The sequence below is a fragment of the Camelina sativa genome, chromosome 6 (genome assembly GCF_000633955.1).
Source record: "Camelina sativa cultivar DH55 chromosome 6, Cs, whole genome shotgun sequence".
NCBI lineage: Eukaryota > Viridiplantae > Streptophyta > Magnoliopsida > Brassicales > Brassicaceae > Camelina > Camelina sativa.
In genome coordinates this window covers 20,614,192-20,630,184 of record NC_025690.1, presented here as the reverse complement: position 1 = coordinate 20,630,184, position 15,993 = coordinate 20,614,192, and the positions used below count along the sequence as shown (strand labels likewise).

The 15,993-nt window shown below is 35.1% G+C and overlaps 4 protein-coding genes across 4 annotated transcripts in view; 2 read left to right on the top strand and 2 right to left on the bottom strand.

Annotated features, from left to right (window-relative positions):
* LOC104792595 (protein VACUOLELESS1-like) overlaps window positions 1-48 on the top strand; it is a 5,514-nt gene extending 5,466 nt beyond the window's left edge. The window contains exon 17 of the transcript XR_769079.2: window positions 4-48. The gene's annotated coding sequence lies outside the window, so the exon portion shown is untranslated. The remainder of the gene's footprint in view (window positions 1-3) is intronic.
* On the bottom strand, window positions 149-4,723 carry LOC104792596 (neutral ceramidase). Its single transcript, XM_010518783.2, has 9 exons — window positions 4,091-4,723; window positions 3,754-3,962; window positions 3,318-3,647; window positions 2,965-3,220; window positions 2,590-2,860; window positions 2,369-2,494; window positions 1,133-1,196; window positions 872-1,041; window positions 149-779 (listed from the first exon to the last, which is right to left on the bottom strand). Exons 1-9 carry the CDS (start codon window positions 4,396-4,398, stop codon window positions 231-233), a joined length of 2,283 nt encoding a protein of 760 aa, XP_010517085.1. The 5' UTR covers window positions 4,399-4,723; the 3' UTR covers window positions 149-230.
* On the top strand, window positions 5,611-7,814 carry LOC104792594 (protein SSUH2 homolog). Its single transcript, XM_010518781.2, has 7 exons — window positions 5,611-5,777; window positions 5,882-6,073; window positions 6,284-6,335; window positions 6,434-6,765; window positions 6,850-6,991; window positions 7,080-7,205; window positions 7,290-7,814. Exons 1-7 carry the CDS (start codon window positions 5,756-5,758, stop codon window positions 7,672-7,674), a joined length of 1,251 nt encoding a protein of 416 aa, XP_010517083.1. The 5' UTR covers window positions 5,611-5,755; the 3' UTR covers window positions 7,675-7,814.
* LOC104792593 (ribosome biogenesis regulatory protein homolog) lies at window positions 7,840-10,581 on the bottom strand. The gene is made up of 8 exons (XM_010518779.1): window positions 10,376-10,581; window positions 9,754-9,904; window positions 9,477-9,528; window positions 9,215-9,343; window positions 8,930-9,047; window positions 8,452-8,635; window positions 8,244-8,357; window positions 7,840-8,136 (listed from the first exon to the last, which is right to left on the bottom strand). The coding sequence occupies exons 1-8, from the start codon at window positions 10,468-10,470 to the stop codon at window positions 7,993-7,995; spliced, it is 987 nt and encodes a 328-aa protein (XP_010517081.1). The 5' UTR covers window positions 10,471-10,581; the 3' UTR covers window positions 7,840-7,992.

The window sequence follows — 15,993 nt, the reverse complement described above, 5'->3', positions numbered from 1 at the left end:
CAGGTTGCATAAACACCAATATAGTGGCTCCTCTGTTGACAAAATACATCATCCAGTTCCATTTTATTCGTCGTCTTCACTATATTGGTTGAACTCTTGATATTTAATGTTACAGGAAGCCTGAGATATTTGATATCATTTTGATGGATAAGTCAACTCAGATTTCTCTTTTTTTATTTGATAAATTATACACTATGCAGTGATATGTTTACTTATGTAGTAATATAATGTCATACAACTACAAAGGCGCTAGAAGTGCCAGAGAAGCTACTAATGGATCCAAACAGCGACTTAGAAGCTCCATAATGTCTTATCCTATAAACTCCGGCGGCCGCAGACTGTGGTACCCTCCACTCAATGGTTGCTTGGCTCTCCGGGCTCAGCTTAGCAGGCCTTGACCACTTAAACTTCAGACTGAAGTCATCGTCGTCGTACACTGGAACCCATGTCCCTCCATCTTGCAGCGTCTCCACCACAGCGAAAGATCCTTCCGTCAACAAATCGTTTCGAGGACACCCCGACCAAAACGTAGCGTTCACTTGTTGACCTCTCCTGAACGTTGACTTTGGAGGTACATCAGCTTTGACGTCTCCGAAGCTGACTCCTAGAGGAGTAGAGTCTACGACAACAGGGGATAGTAAACTGATTTGTTTGTCTAAAAGGTCAGGAGGTTGCGGACCACGTGGGAGTGTTTGACCATTAACCAAAGCTGTGGCTAATTTCTTGAACTCTTGGATGTAAGCAGTGAGTGTGTGTGGTCCGTATAGCGTTGAGGCTCCCTGGAAAAAACAACAAAGCTGTTAAGGTAAGCATGATGGCGTGACATGTAAACAAAGTTGAATCAAGGGAGATAATGTTTTTTTTCACAAACCTCGTATCTTTGAACCTCGTATTCTTCAAAAGTGGCAATGTACTGAGAATACGTGTTGGTGAGACCTGCGATCACGACATGGAGGTTGTTGCCAAATTCCTTGCTGTTCAAAGAGATGAGAAAAGACTTCACAGCGTCACGGAGACGCCTTCCAGCCATTGTGGTGAACTCTGCATCCAATAACATATCCATCCCAAGTTTAGGCTTTTTAGTTCTTTTGGAAACGAATAAGGAAGAGAGAGAGAGAGTCTTATTATCTACCTCCGGGGACACTAAGGATGATTAATTGGCCAATGCGGAGCATCTGAATCGGAAGAATCGAAGGCTGTAGTTCATGCAGTTTACTCTTAGTCAATACACTACATTTTCAAATCTTTTTAATCAGTTACAAGGAAACAGAGAATGGAGCCACTCACCGCCCAGTCATATGGTTCTTTCATCTCACCAGTGTCAAGTAAAATGGGTTTTGGTTTTTGGCATTGGACCTGTCCCGGACCGGGAGTTCTCAACACGTTCCTCACTAGTCTCCAGAAGACATTACCCTTAAAAAAAAAGAATTACATAAGATAACATAATCGTTTTGTTAAAGAAAGATTCAGAGAGAAATAAGAAGATGATAGTTGCAAAGCTAAACTACCTTATCATCTCCTTGTTTGAAATCAAAAGCACCTGGACCATCAGTAGTTCCAGCAGCAAAACCAAACCCCATTGCAGCTGGACATGTCTTAACCGTCTCGGAGCCGCCGCCTGCTTTAGGAACTGTGACATCAAGATTTGAGAAGTCTAGATATGCATGTTGGTAACCAATTTTTCCCTGCAACTTCTCTGTAGCTTTGTTAAAAAGTCCTACTGCCATTTTGAATTGCTTTTCTCCAATGATACGTGTACTCTCAAATTCATCAGGGTAGCTACCAAAACAAAAGTACAGAACGCTAATCAAAATGTGCAAAAGATAGAATTGGACAGAGAGGAAAAACATAAGAAAATCAAGAAGCAGCAGTATAGTATATACCCTGGACCACGGCCATAGCATAATTCGTTTTGTCCATTGCAGGTACTGTGATTGAAATCACAAGGCAGGCCAGTGTCAATGCAAAACGTACCAAGAGTATTTGGACTCACATCACCACAGTTTGATTGACAAAAGGCAGAGACAAATCTACGCTTTGAACCGTTTCTTACTCGGACTTTAGCATCAAGAAGGGACTTATCCACAGAATGTCCTTTAGAGGACTTATAAGTAGCTGAAATATCCAAAAGTCGACTCTCTGAAACAAAGAAATAACAAAACCATAACTTTCATACACATGACTGCAAATGTAGAATTGCTAGATTAGGTAACTTCAAGATAAGGATTAAACTTACGGTTTTTCNATGCGGAGCATCTGAATCGGAAGAATCGAAGGCTGTAGTTCATGCAGTTTACTCTTAGTCAATACACTACATTTTCAAATCTTTTTAATCAGTTACAAGGAAACAGAGAATGGAGCCACTCACCGCCCAGTCATATGGTTCTTTCATCTCACCAGTGTCAAGTAAAATGGGTTTTGGTTTTTGGCATTGGACCTGTCCCGGACCGGGAGTTCTCAACACGTTCCTCACTAGTCTCCAGAAGACATTACCCTTAAAAAAAAAGAATTACATAAGATAACATAATCGTTTTGTTAAAGAAAGATTCAGAGAGAAATAAGAAGATGATAGTTGCAAAGCTAAACTACCTTATCATCTCCTTGTTTGAAATCAAAAGCACCTGGACCATCAGTAGTTCCAGCAGCAAAACCAAACCCCATTGCAGCTGGACATGTCTTAACCGTCTCGGAGCCGCCGCCTGCTTTAGGAACTGTGACATCAAGATTTGAGAAGTCTAGATATGCATGTTGGTAACCAATTTTTCCCTGCAACTTCTCTGTAGCTTTGTTAAAAAGTCCTACTGCCATTTTGAATTGCTTTTCTCCAATGATACGTGTACTCTCAAATTCATCAGGGTAGCTACCAAAACAAAAGTACAGAACGCTAATCAAAATGTGCAAAAGATAGAATTGGACAGAGAGGAAAAACATAAGAAAATCAAGAAGCAGCAGTATAGTATATACCCTGGACCACGGCCATAGCATAATTCGTTTTGTCCATTGCAGGTACTGTGATTGAAATCACAAGGCAGGCCAGTGTCAATGCAAAACGTACCAAGAGTATTTGGACTCACATCACCACAGTTTGATTGACAAAAGGCAGAGACAAATCTACGCTTTGAACCGTTTCTTACTCGGACTTTAGCATCAAGAAGGGACTTATCCACAGAATGTCCTTTAGAGGACTTATAAGTAGCTGAAATATCCAAAAGTCGACTCTCTGAAACAAAGAAATAACAAAACCATAACTTTCATACACATGACTGCAAATGTAGAATTGCTAGATTAGGTAACTTCAAGATAAGGATTAAACTTACGGTTTTTCCTAACATCAGAAACAATGGTTGATACTCGCCGAGGGATATTTCTTGAGCTATCTGAATTCTTCTGTCCATTCTCAAACCAGTCCTCCATAAACCGCGCAGCTGCACCTTTGTTATCTCCACTAATCAACGAGTTAGTCCGGCTCATGGAAGTCCCATGAGTAGCAAACCAGTTAAAGCTACCAATAGGTCCCAACTGAGAATCAACAAACTTAACAAGTGTCATTTCTTTGTCAACGTTATACTTATATTTACTCCTCTCAGCTGCAGGGTTGTTCAGGTAAGAACTTGGACTTCGGTTCACACCAGCATCCAAAAGATCCCCTATTAAATCACCACACACACACACACACATACACACAATGGTTTAAACAAACACAAAAATACTCAACACCATTAAAGGAAACAAGAGAAAAGATTGTAACTTTACCTTTATTGACAAAAGCAGAACCAGGACGTAGGCTTTCGTGAGCTTGGATAATGCTTTGCTCAATGCCGTTAACAACAACGTCAAAAGATTGACGAACAAATCCAAGAGAGGTCACAATATATGTGACGTACTGAAGATATCCTCCTGGTCCAGCGTGTGTGTGAATCCCACTTATTGCTACATTCTTCTCTGTGTAAAGATCACCATACCTGCAAATGTTTCACCATCACAAATTCGTATTGATTCGTTCAAAATTCAACTAACACTCTTCTCAAAGATCAAATCTTTAGCGAATGAAGATGTCAATTCTAGCTATCCGAAGATTCTTGAAGCTAACCTTGCTTTAAGTCGTTCAAGAACTTTGATTGTGACGATTTGAGAAGCCATACAAGCGTCAAGATTCACAAAGGCGACGCGGTTACCTTGTGGCTCAGCGACGATGAAGGCACGAGCTCGTAAACGGAAATGAATACCAGAAGCAATTTGATCTGAGTTAGCGTATCCCATCATGTTGACGTCAGCTGCAGGACCAGTGATGTCATAGCTTCCAACACCAATTAAGTACTCAGAAGACGAATAACTCGCTCTCGAAAGAACAAGAAAGAGTAGAAACTGAAACAATGGCACTGGCACTGACACGGCCATGGTTGGAGAGCGAGCTTGAGAGGGAAGAAGAAAGAGTACAGAGAATGCGGATCTTAGAGGGGAGAATCACACACGAGAATGAGTAGTGAGGGGATTTAAGAGAGATACCGCCATGAAAGATTGAGGAAATCGGAAAGGCGTGACTGAGTAATTTGAGTGGGAGAGAGAGAGAGAAAGAAACTAAGAAAGAATTCAAATGTGGACGCGAGTGGTTGTCGGTAAGTAGTGTTCAAACCATTACCTAACCAAACTCGTTCTCTCTGTCTACTCAACTCTGTCATCAATTCATTTGTCTCATATTTAAAACCGCGTCATATAGTAAATTTTTTAAGTCATGATTTTGCATTCTGCATTATCTCACCCAATTTCTCTACTTATGTATTATATAATGAGATAAAACAGACCGGCAATGCAATTATCTATCGTGCGATTTGATTATTCTTCCGTTTACTTTGTCAGTGGGTTGTTCACTTAATTTAGGGGTACTTCGTGTCTCTATCCATTTTCTTATTACATATTAAGACCAAACAGAAAAAACAAAAACTCAAACTATGTTTACTAGTTGTTTCCAGTAGGATATTATATAATGGTCAAAGAGGCGAGAAAGCTATGTTAGGACGTGGACTTAGGAGAAACGAAAGTCACGCTCATGACTATTGTGAGATTCGTATGAATGATATCACAACACTCGAACATAGAAACATTACATACACACCAAAAACTACATTAGAGTCGAGGATCATGGATCTAGGTATATTTTGGTCCGGACATGGCACCCAAAAAAAAAAAAAAAAATAGAAGTCAAAATACCCATTTTGTGATCACTCCGGAATATGTGCTAGACAAACGAAGATGCTGTTCATACAAATAATTCAGGTCAACAACTATCATAATTCATAATCAGACGGAAAATGTTATTTGTTCATAACCATAAGTGAAATTGGTTGGAATGATGTTTTATATTCAAGGGTTTTAAATATGAACGGAATGAAAGAACATGAAAAAAGATTTCTTGGCGAGATGCCCCCATCCCCCATGACACACAACCTCCTTTAAATTAACTTAACAACATCAAAAAAACAAGTGGGTGAAGTCTTCAACGGTTTCACACGTGGCATTTAAGGACCCGGTTCTACCCGGACCTTATCTGATCCGACCCAATCCGGTTCGACCAAACCCGACAACAAAACCCGCTTCTCTCTCTGTTTCTTGTAATGATGTATTGAAATTTCTTCACACGGAGAAGGAAAAGAAGAAGAAGAAGAAGAAGAAGATCGAATTGTAACTCTCAGAAAATCTCTATAACTTTATCTCTTTTTTTTTGTTTATTTGGCAGACAAAAGAGAATTCGTAATCCATGGATAAGCCTCTGCTTTCAGGTAATTCACAAAAATTCAGAAGAAACTTCATCATCTCCTCTGTGTAAAAATCTCATTTTGAGTTCTCTGTTTCATAATCTATCTTGTCGGAATTCTCATTTTAGGATCAGAGAAAACGAATGAATCCGATAGATGGGATTCGTACCAGTACCTACAGAGAAATAGCTCCTCTGCTCGTAACCCTTCTTTCGCCGGAGCTGGCGTCACCGTCGAAGAAATCCGTACCGCTTCCGCAGTTTCTGATCCTCCGTCTCTCTACCCTCCTGTTGTAAACACCCCCGTTTCATTACCCACTCGTAAGTCTCGTTCCATTTTTCCTGATCCTTCAAAATGTTGTATTGGCCTGCCTTTTAGTTTATTGATCGGCTTTGTGAAAGTTTCATCATTTCCTCTTAAACATCACTTCTTCTCTCTCGGGTTCTTGAAATTTTCGGGCTTTATGATGATTCTGAATGACATAACGTTGATTTACATTAGCTCTGTTTATAATGCTTGGCGTTTGACAGCTCAAGCTATTGGTTATCCAACTGCATCTGGAGCAGGTCATGAATTGCAAAGGTAAGTCCAGTGATTACATGGTTCCTACGTTTGATCTTATTGCTGTTGTTATCTAGCACTAGCTTAACATGTGTTGGAACTTATGTAAATGTTTTCAGGCAGTTTCTTGATGAGATTGAGATAAGGGAGCTGCTTCTTGATCATATTGGCCATCGTTGTTGTTGGGGAAGCCGTCCTGCTCGTACATGGAAGATTCATTCTGTCGAAGACTGCAATGTTTATGTGGGAACTCTTGACACTTTTATTGAGGAGAGGGAAGCTTTAACACAGACATTGCCTTTCAGTGGCGGAAATGTCAATGGAAAGAAACATGGAGCTGAACTAGGGTTATGGGAACTTGACCTGAGATCGCAGTTTCCTACTCTGTTTGTTCCGTATAAAGAAACTCAAGTCCCGGTTCCTAATTCTGAGACTGTTGAGAAGTGCAAAAGTAATAATATTTATGTCTATGACTACCATTAGGACAATTTGAATCTTGTAGAGACTGATGATGCTCGGTATAATTCATCCACAGGTTGCACAGGAAGAGGAGATGTAGTATGTCCAACGTGCAATGCTGATGGAGACCCGGGATATTACAAGGAGAATCAAGTGATGAAGTGTCCCGCTTGCTATGGAAGAGGTTTGGTTGCTCATAAAGATGGATCTGACACAATGTAAGTTCATAAGAACTCAAAATTTCACTTTGATGGTTGCAATATGCAAACTGTGTCTATTTTACAGAGAACCTTATTTTCTCCACAGATGCGCAGGCTGTAGTGGTAAGGGAAAGCTTCCTTGCCCAACTTGCCAATCTCGCGGGTTAATCAAATGTCAGACTTGTGACAGTACTGGTTCTCTTCTTACAAGCAGTATCGCAGTTGTAAGATGGTAAGTTTTACAAATTCTTCAAGAAGGTATAATAGCTTTGTGTGGCAATTGTAAAATTTGATTTTTATTTTCGGGGTTTGACAGGAAGACTCTGTCGAAGCGAAAGGTGAATGCAACAAGAGGGGCTGGTTCAGTACCAGAAGAAGTATTTGACAGAGCAGAAGGAGTTCAGCTTTGCAACACACAAGCTTACCAGTGCACGCCAGCATACTTTGCTGACTCATATTTCCTCAACAGGTTCTCCTCAGAAGTTATCTCATTAAGAGCTGAAGTTCCACCGACGGCGAATGTGGTATGCGAGAGACACACCATATCTGTTGTCCCTGTGACTCGTGTCACCATGGAAGACCGTGGGAAAGCATTCAGCTTTTACATAATCGGTTTTGGTAAAGAGATATACTTGAAAGATTATTACCCAGCAAGGTTCTGTTGGGGTTTGTGTCCTTGTCTTGAGTGGTTAAAGGTTTGAAAAAATAAGAGTTGCTTGAATGTAAAGACGCAAGAGAGAATGCTTGTAAACACAGCAGTACATGTGGTATGTGTATTATTGTGGCCGAAAGGCCAATAAGATGGGGAAATTGAGAGCTTTAAAGTGAAAATTATACTGGATTTCTAGACCTTGTGAGCTTTAAAATTGTTTTATGGTGCAAAATGAAGTCAATAAGATTAAATAAACGTAAACGTAAATATAAAGTATTGCTGTAACAGATACGGAGCAACTCAAAATTTGTTTTGTGATAGAAGATGAAGACAGATAGAAGAGTAAGTAAGACATGGGAGAGTCTCTTCACTTGGCTTTGTTGGCAGGCTTCTTGGTGATGTCCTTCTTAGGTTTCAACTTGTCTGATCGTCCTGACTTGTCTGATCGTCCTGACTTGTCTGACCTTCCTGACTTCTTCTTCTCCTTCTTGACGTTGTACATGTTTATCGCCTAAAATCATATTATATGCAACAGATTAAGACAATCTTTTCACATACAAACATCAGAGGCAATAGATCAAAACCAGAGAGGAGCGCTGAGAAGTATTTTGGTTTTACCTTGCCGACATTGAGAATCTCATGCGAATGCTTTGAGAATATCTTGCTAAGTACATTATTAGTCTGTTCTTTTTCTGGGTTAACAGCCCCGCGCCCTGCTACAACCGGTAAATACTGCAAATATCCCACAAATATCAACAGATATGGTCATTTAGATAGAAGATTAAATATCACATGTCAAAGGAGGGAAACTATTGCTGAATATTACCTTGTGATGTTTACCCTGCTTCTTCGGAGCTTTTTCTCCAGGCAACTTTTTATCGAATTTTCCACCACTAGCGGTTGAAGTAGCGGCTAAACCTGCTACGTCTCCAAGTTCATCCTTTCCAATTTTCTTTGGTTGAGATTTCGTGCCTGATATGGGTAATGATGTTGCAGCAAGTTGGACATGGCTGCAAAGATTGTTGACCCAGTTAGATCGTCAGTTTTCAAAAACCCATGAAACAGGTGGTATGATAACCCCACGTTGAGCATAAAAATGAACAGCTCAAACCAAAAACTGAAGCCAGGATTGACAAATAACAAGCAACTAATCAGGCTTTAACTCATAAAGACATCCTATATGGAGCTAGGATTGAGTTAAATTTCTTTTCGTCAGATAAAACTTAAAGTTTAGCAACTATATCGGTATACTATCTCAGGCAGGGATAACATATGCCATATACCAATCAAAGAAGCTGTTTTACCTCGGTAAAGCACCAGCTTTTTCAGCTGCCTTTAAATTCTGAAGTCTATTCTTTTGTTGCTTTCCCACTCTCTTCTTTTTCTCGTCTAGTCTCTTGGCAAAAGGATCTTCTCCTGGTTCTGCAGTTATCCAAAAGCTTTCATAAATAGTAGGAAAATACAACTTGTAATGAAACTCCATATACAGTCTTCACACTCAAAGAGATTAGATTTAAACAATGTATCTAACAAGATTAATCTAGGTGCCAAAACAACAAAGATAAGATAATTTTTCCCTCAACACCTACCATCTGTTGCCTTTGCTTCAATAATGGGAACATCATTATCATCATTAACACGGTCGTAACCATGGCGACGCTTAAACTGATCAGTTTGTTCGTCCCAGACAACTTTGTCCTTCTTACGCTTCTGTATACCTAAAAAAACAGAAGCAAGAACAATTTCAAACAAAATAAACATCAGTAACTTCAAACTATAGAACAAAGAGGTCGTCAACCAATCTAAATCTCAACCTTGCAATCTTCAAGACAATTTCTCAAATAGCTTTACCTTTCTTAAGCGCAAATTCTTCCCACTTTGTAGGAGGCTTAGGCCTTGGAACCTGGGAAAAAAAAGGAGAAGGTTAGCATACTAAAGTACATTCAGAAAATAAGTGATGAGCAAACCATGAACACCCTTGTAAGATGCTAGATCTATTAAGATCATACAAGAACTCCCTTGTTTGCATTTAAACTGGTTATATCCATGTGTAGTCTAATTTTGCAAACTCCCAAAACCCATATTATAACAACATCAGTAAAAACTAAAAAAAAAAAGAAGGTCTTACGTGTTTCTCTCTAGGAAGTTTGGTAGTAGGAGGAGGCAACTGGACAATAGGACCATCATTAGTTTCAGTTGAAGTAAAGTTGAAAAGAGCGTTAGCTATTGCCTGAACAAGTTTTCTGCTCTCTTCAAGGCACTCCTTCACAAGCTCCTCCCTAATATAATTCGAAGAAACACTCATCAAGGATAGCAACAAAATAAACTCTAAACAAGAAACAAGTAACTCAACTCAAAACAATATTATGTGATAGCGACACAGCATTGTTTTAATTAGATAAGATTGTCACTCAGAAAGATGATTTAACTCCCAAAACTACTAACAGCACCGAGAGAGGTCGCTGAAATTAACAACCAACACACAACTTTTTTCAATTGGGTCATGGTTTAAGGTACTTAAATAGAACATAAAGAGACCTTAGAGTCTATGAAAAATCAAAGCTTTTCTATGAAAAATGTATCTTTTTACTTCTCTAATTCAGTAATCATTAGTATGAAGCTAAACCCACCTTCAATCAACTAATCAATACAAAAAAATATGTATATATATATATATATATATCAAGCCGCCGCCGTCAAAAAACTTAACACAAGGTTCAGGGAGATAGATAAGACGAGAAAGGACGAACCTTGAAGAAGGAGCGGAAGGGAAACGATGATTCGGATTGAAACCTAGGAGATTTCCGACATCGAGATGGTATATTTGGTCTGTCTCCGTCTCCATGTCTTTTTCTCCGGCGCAGTGTTTTGGACTTGAGAGTGGGGAGGGAGGCAAAGAAAAAACCCAAACTGTTTTTTAGGGTTTTGCGATATTTTGAGTTTTAAAACCTTCCTCTCTCTCTCTCTCTCTCTCTCTCCAACTTAAATAACGGAAATTTGCAAATCAATCCTTTTTCTTACCCTAAACATTTAAAAATATATTCAACCTTTAAAATTTAACATTTAAGTACAAAACGTTTTTTTTTTCTTAAAACAAATAAAGTACTCATTCATTTTAGTCACACGATCGTTATTGGTTGTTGTAAAACTAACAAAAATCTCTAAAATAGATTAAGAAATTCCAAATTTTTCACAAATTCTTACCCGACCCGACATTTGTTTCTTTTAATTTCTCATCACCATGGTAAGACCTTGCTAAGAATCTCACATCGATTTTGGTTCTTCTATTTTCGTTTTAGCTTCATATAGCATAGTGGATAAACAATGATAGCCATGAACTAATGCTATATGACTCATGAGAATCCAAAAATCTGACTTAACTAAATTAAGAATGTAAAGATGTTCGAACATGGAACGGTCCATCAAAGTAAATTAAGGTTTGAGGTCGAGACCCAAGACTTTAATATTTTGAATATAAAGTTTTGGGTTCACTTGAAAATTTTGTAAAATGTCTTTTTTTTTTTTTTGTCAACAGTAAAATGTCTCGAAATAATGTTTATCCAAAAGGCTAAAAAAGACAATAGAGTAGAGAATCGTCTTGATCATGCTTAGTTAAGGGGATCAACTTGTTAAGAAGGTAATGACTGAACCTATAGTTCCACATATCACATATGTTGAGTTTTTTTATAAAGATTTATTAGAATAAGTCAGTATATATATATATGTATACGATTTTATTTGTATTTTATAGCGAGTATAGTTGTTCCTTTCAAATACTGCAGTCCATTAATTTCCAACTACAATTAGAGATGATTCAACTTTTCAGAAGAACAAATACATGTGAAAAATTTAGCTTCAACAAAAATCTTGATTTATACAAGAACATGAACGAAGGTACAAAGAAGTAAAGCAATGATCCTGTCCAGCTAATCACAACGATTTTTGCGTGCGTATGTCTTCGTTATGTTCACTCTTCACCTGCAACGATCACTTCCCAAATAAATCATTTCAGTGCAAAATGAACACACATTTGAATTTTATGTTGATTTTAACAGAATTATTCTTGCTCTCCTCACTTTTTTCTTTGGAAGAACTATGGTTGCGTGTCTTTATGTCATTATATACTCCAATAGTTCTAAATCACCAAACTAGTTTTTTTAAATACTTCTTAAGAAATAATTAAAAAAAAAAAAGACGCATACATCATCCACAAATAAGAGATTTCCATATAAAACCAAAATCTTCTACGATTCCTTCTTCTAGTTGCATTTTCGCCTTAAGAAACACAATTCTACCGTTTCTATATGATTGGTTAATTCACAAACGAAATCTTGTTATAAAAGCAATTTTATCTTAACATAGGTCATCAAGTTCTAAAAGATAAACAAAACGTCTATCATTGATCTACAATATACGTATACATTCATTTACAACCAAAATCTGTTTACATACGACAATATTCATAGAATACAAGTATGATTTTTAATTTTCTAGCACATCACAATATATTTTGTGTATACCTCGTCCGAAAGATATACAAATGATTTTGGTACTTGACTTACGCAAATGACAAGTTCACATGTTGGATCGAGATAGATCGTGTATCGGCCGTCTGATTCGGATCCAACGGCCATCAAAGGCACGAAGAAGATGCAGAATGACGAATTTCACGCTGGTGCTTTTGCCGACCGGCTTGAGATCCGCAAAGTGTTTGGAATGTATACACGTGGTAGCAAGAGATAGGAGGCTGATGATGTACGTGTCCAATTATATTGGCTGCAAATCTAAGGTTTGCCCCCACATGATAACATCTTAATCAAATGTTAATTGTACGTTTTTCATTTTCTTGTGTAAAAAATTAGCTAAACCTGAAACATTTAAAGGAAAAGATAATGCTTTTTAAAACATGTAGTGATAGCAACTAAGTTGGATTGTTCATTTCTCCAAATTAAAAAATCATAATAATAATAATTAAGGGTAAACGAACGACATGTGTGGCGTGGCACATGTAGGGGTGTGGGGTGAGTTAGTGAATCGGGTATGAACCATTTTTGTTGTGGGATAGGTTAGAACTATACTTTAAAGAAGGTAAATATAAAGTTTTGTTGATTCTTAAATTTTTGATAAGATTGCATGTATTTATTAAAATAGTTAAAATGTCCTCGCGAGGTTTGCCAATATAAAAGAGTTTACACTTTACAAACTCTCAAGAAAAGGAACAAATTAATATAGAACGTTTAGTACTCTTTTGTTTCAAAACGTATTTTAAAACAAGAAAGCAAAACGTATTTCTCTATGCGATCTTATGGACAATTTGTTTCATGCAAATATCTTGAAGGAGATTACACTCTCTTCCATCTCCGGCCAATAACCTTTTCTGTGTAGTCTCTTTTCCCGAAAAAAGGTTCGATTGAACTATTGTTTATTGTCTATGGTGGATTAAGAAGAGACAAATATAAGATATCATTTGACCACTTCAACCCGATCGAGGCTTTTGTTATTACATCGCTCGTGACAATGGTGTTCTATGATAATATAATTCAGGGGTTCCTATCTCAAAACTCATGTACATGTCGCTGGCTTTATCCTATATAAAATGTGGAAGAAACCATCACGGACGCTAAAATTAACATATGCGGATTTGGAGGCCAAACATAGAAGATTCATTTTTGGATTATGAAGAAGGATATGGAGCATCTAATATAAAGAAACTCGAAAAAGCAAAAGATAAATCTAATCTTATAGCAAAAATTATATTAGCGTTGTGCAATAGAATTTATTTTTCATTTGTAAACAACTATTTGTGCAACGTGTAGTTTAGCGTTTTCTCTATAGTTAGACTTCCATTAGTAAACATAACATAATCCAATATGACATTTTAGTAGTATTAAAAAATGCATAAGAAAATATCACATGATAAAATTACTATGTTTAAGTTGTGTGGTTGGATATATTTTGCAGAAATGTAATATTACTTTACCAATATACACTTATATTTTAAATAAGCTAAATATTTGTAATGAATTTTAATATATCCTAAATTGTATTTGATAAAAACATAGAATTATTAAAAATATATTAAAAATTTGTTAAGAAGTTTGTAAATTCTTCAGATATTAGTAAACAATTCTTTTCTTACTTTACAATTGTTAAATTTTTTTACATATGTAAGATAAAGAAACATAAATTGTCAACCAATTGTCATAAATAAACAACTATATATATACTAGTATTTTTGCAGCAGTTTTTGCTCAAAAATGTTTTTTTGAAAGTTTTTGCATTGAATGCTATTTAATGTTTATATTCATATCCAAACAAGTTTAGTTAATTTTCTCTACTATCTTTATAACCAAACACAATTAAAATATTTTAAATATTTATATATATAATGTTTTATAATTAATAAAGATATTTAGAAGATTTATTCCAAATTAAAAAAAAATTATTCTCCTATCATCTCTTTTTGATTTTAAAATTTAAATGTAGTGAATCATCATATAATACATAAAATTAATAAAAAGGTATTTTTTTCCTGCATATATTGTGATTTGAATTTTTTAAAACAAACATATATTACTCAATTAATATAAAAAGTATGTGTTCAATATACATATAGAGTAAATTTACTTTATATAGTAAATCATAAAATTTTAAGAAGTTTATAATTTATAAATAATAAATCTAAACTTAATAAAAATTTTAAAATTATAAATATTTAAACATATTAAATTNCAGGACTAATTTAGTCAAAAGGAGACGTGAAGAAATAGAAAAATTGTATGTCGCAGAGCTAATTTTATATTTTTCAAAAAATAAACAAAATAAAATTAGAGAAGGTGAAATCTATACTAGTCTTTTTTTGCAGCAGTTTGCTCAAAAATATTTTGGAATTTTTTTACATTGAATGCTATTTAATGCTTATATTCATATTCAAACAAGTTTACTTAACTTTATCTACTATCCTTATAACCAAGCACAGTTAAAATATTTTAAATATCCATATATATAATGTTCTATAATTAATATAAACATTTAGAAGATTTATTCCACATTAAAAAAATTATTCTCTTGTTATCTCTTTTTTATTTTAAAATTTAAATGTAGTGAATCATCATATAATACATAAAGTTAATAAAATGTGTATTTTTCCTTCAGATATTTTGATTTGAATTTTTTTAAACAAATATATATTACTCAATTAATATAAAAAGTGTGTGTTCAACATATATATATAGTAAATTTAATGTATATAGTAAATTATAAAATTTTAAGAAGTTTATAATTTATAACTGATATATCTAAATTTAATAAAAAGTTTAAAATTATAAATATTTAAACATATTAAATTTTCAAAATTACACAAATTAGTTATATTACATGACGGGTTATATGACATTACATGATTGAATTAATAATACTAAAAAATAAACTATCACTAATATGATATTTCAATACGGGTTAAATCCTCATTTTAATGTTTTAACAACACAAATATAAAATATGTCGAATCAAACTGATTTAATTAAGATTATAGTAAAGAAAAATTATTGTGCGGTATACCACGATTTATATATTAAATCACTAAAATTAACAAAAAGTATATTAGCAAAATTAGTATTAAAATAGTATATTAACAAAATAAATAAATAAAAAAAACTTACTCCGCAATACACCGCGGATTATAATGTAGTACCTATTTATTTTCATAATGAATTTTCACTTACATTTTTTTTAGGTGAAAACAAAAATTACGACATTTTCATGTTTTGGTAAATATTACCGTTTGTTTTTTTTTTCTTTTTAGTTGGTAAGTTACTTACATAATTACATTCCACCATTAAGATTTGTATTTATTTTCCACTACCGGCCTTCAAACCTGAAAATACATTAATCAGATAAATTTAACCAATGTGCTACAACAAACTATAAAAAATTGTTGTATATTTTGTAAAGTAGCCCATAATTCAGTCTTGTTATATCCTAAAAACTATATCTTATGAAGATTTGTACTACATTAAAGTTATTAAAGTTGATCTTTTGAGATTAATCAAAATAAGATCCCATTTGGGAATTACCCAACACACCATAATTTTAAAAAGAATGTAAAATCAACCAAAAAAAAAAAATGATTAGCAAAAGGTCCACACACACATACTTACATAGCATATCTAAACTATATATAAATACACAAACTCATGAAAAGAGAGAGATGAGAAGAAAAAAAAAAGTTTATAGCCGAATCTCACGGTGGCTAATACAGAAACCCCAAAATAAAACCATAACATGCCCAACCACTGCTAACACCCTCCTAAAATCAAAATAACACACCAACGAACTTATTAAACAAGCACAAAAAAAAAAAAAAAAA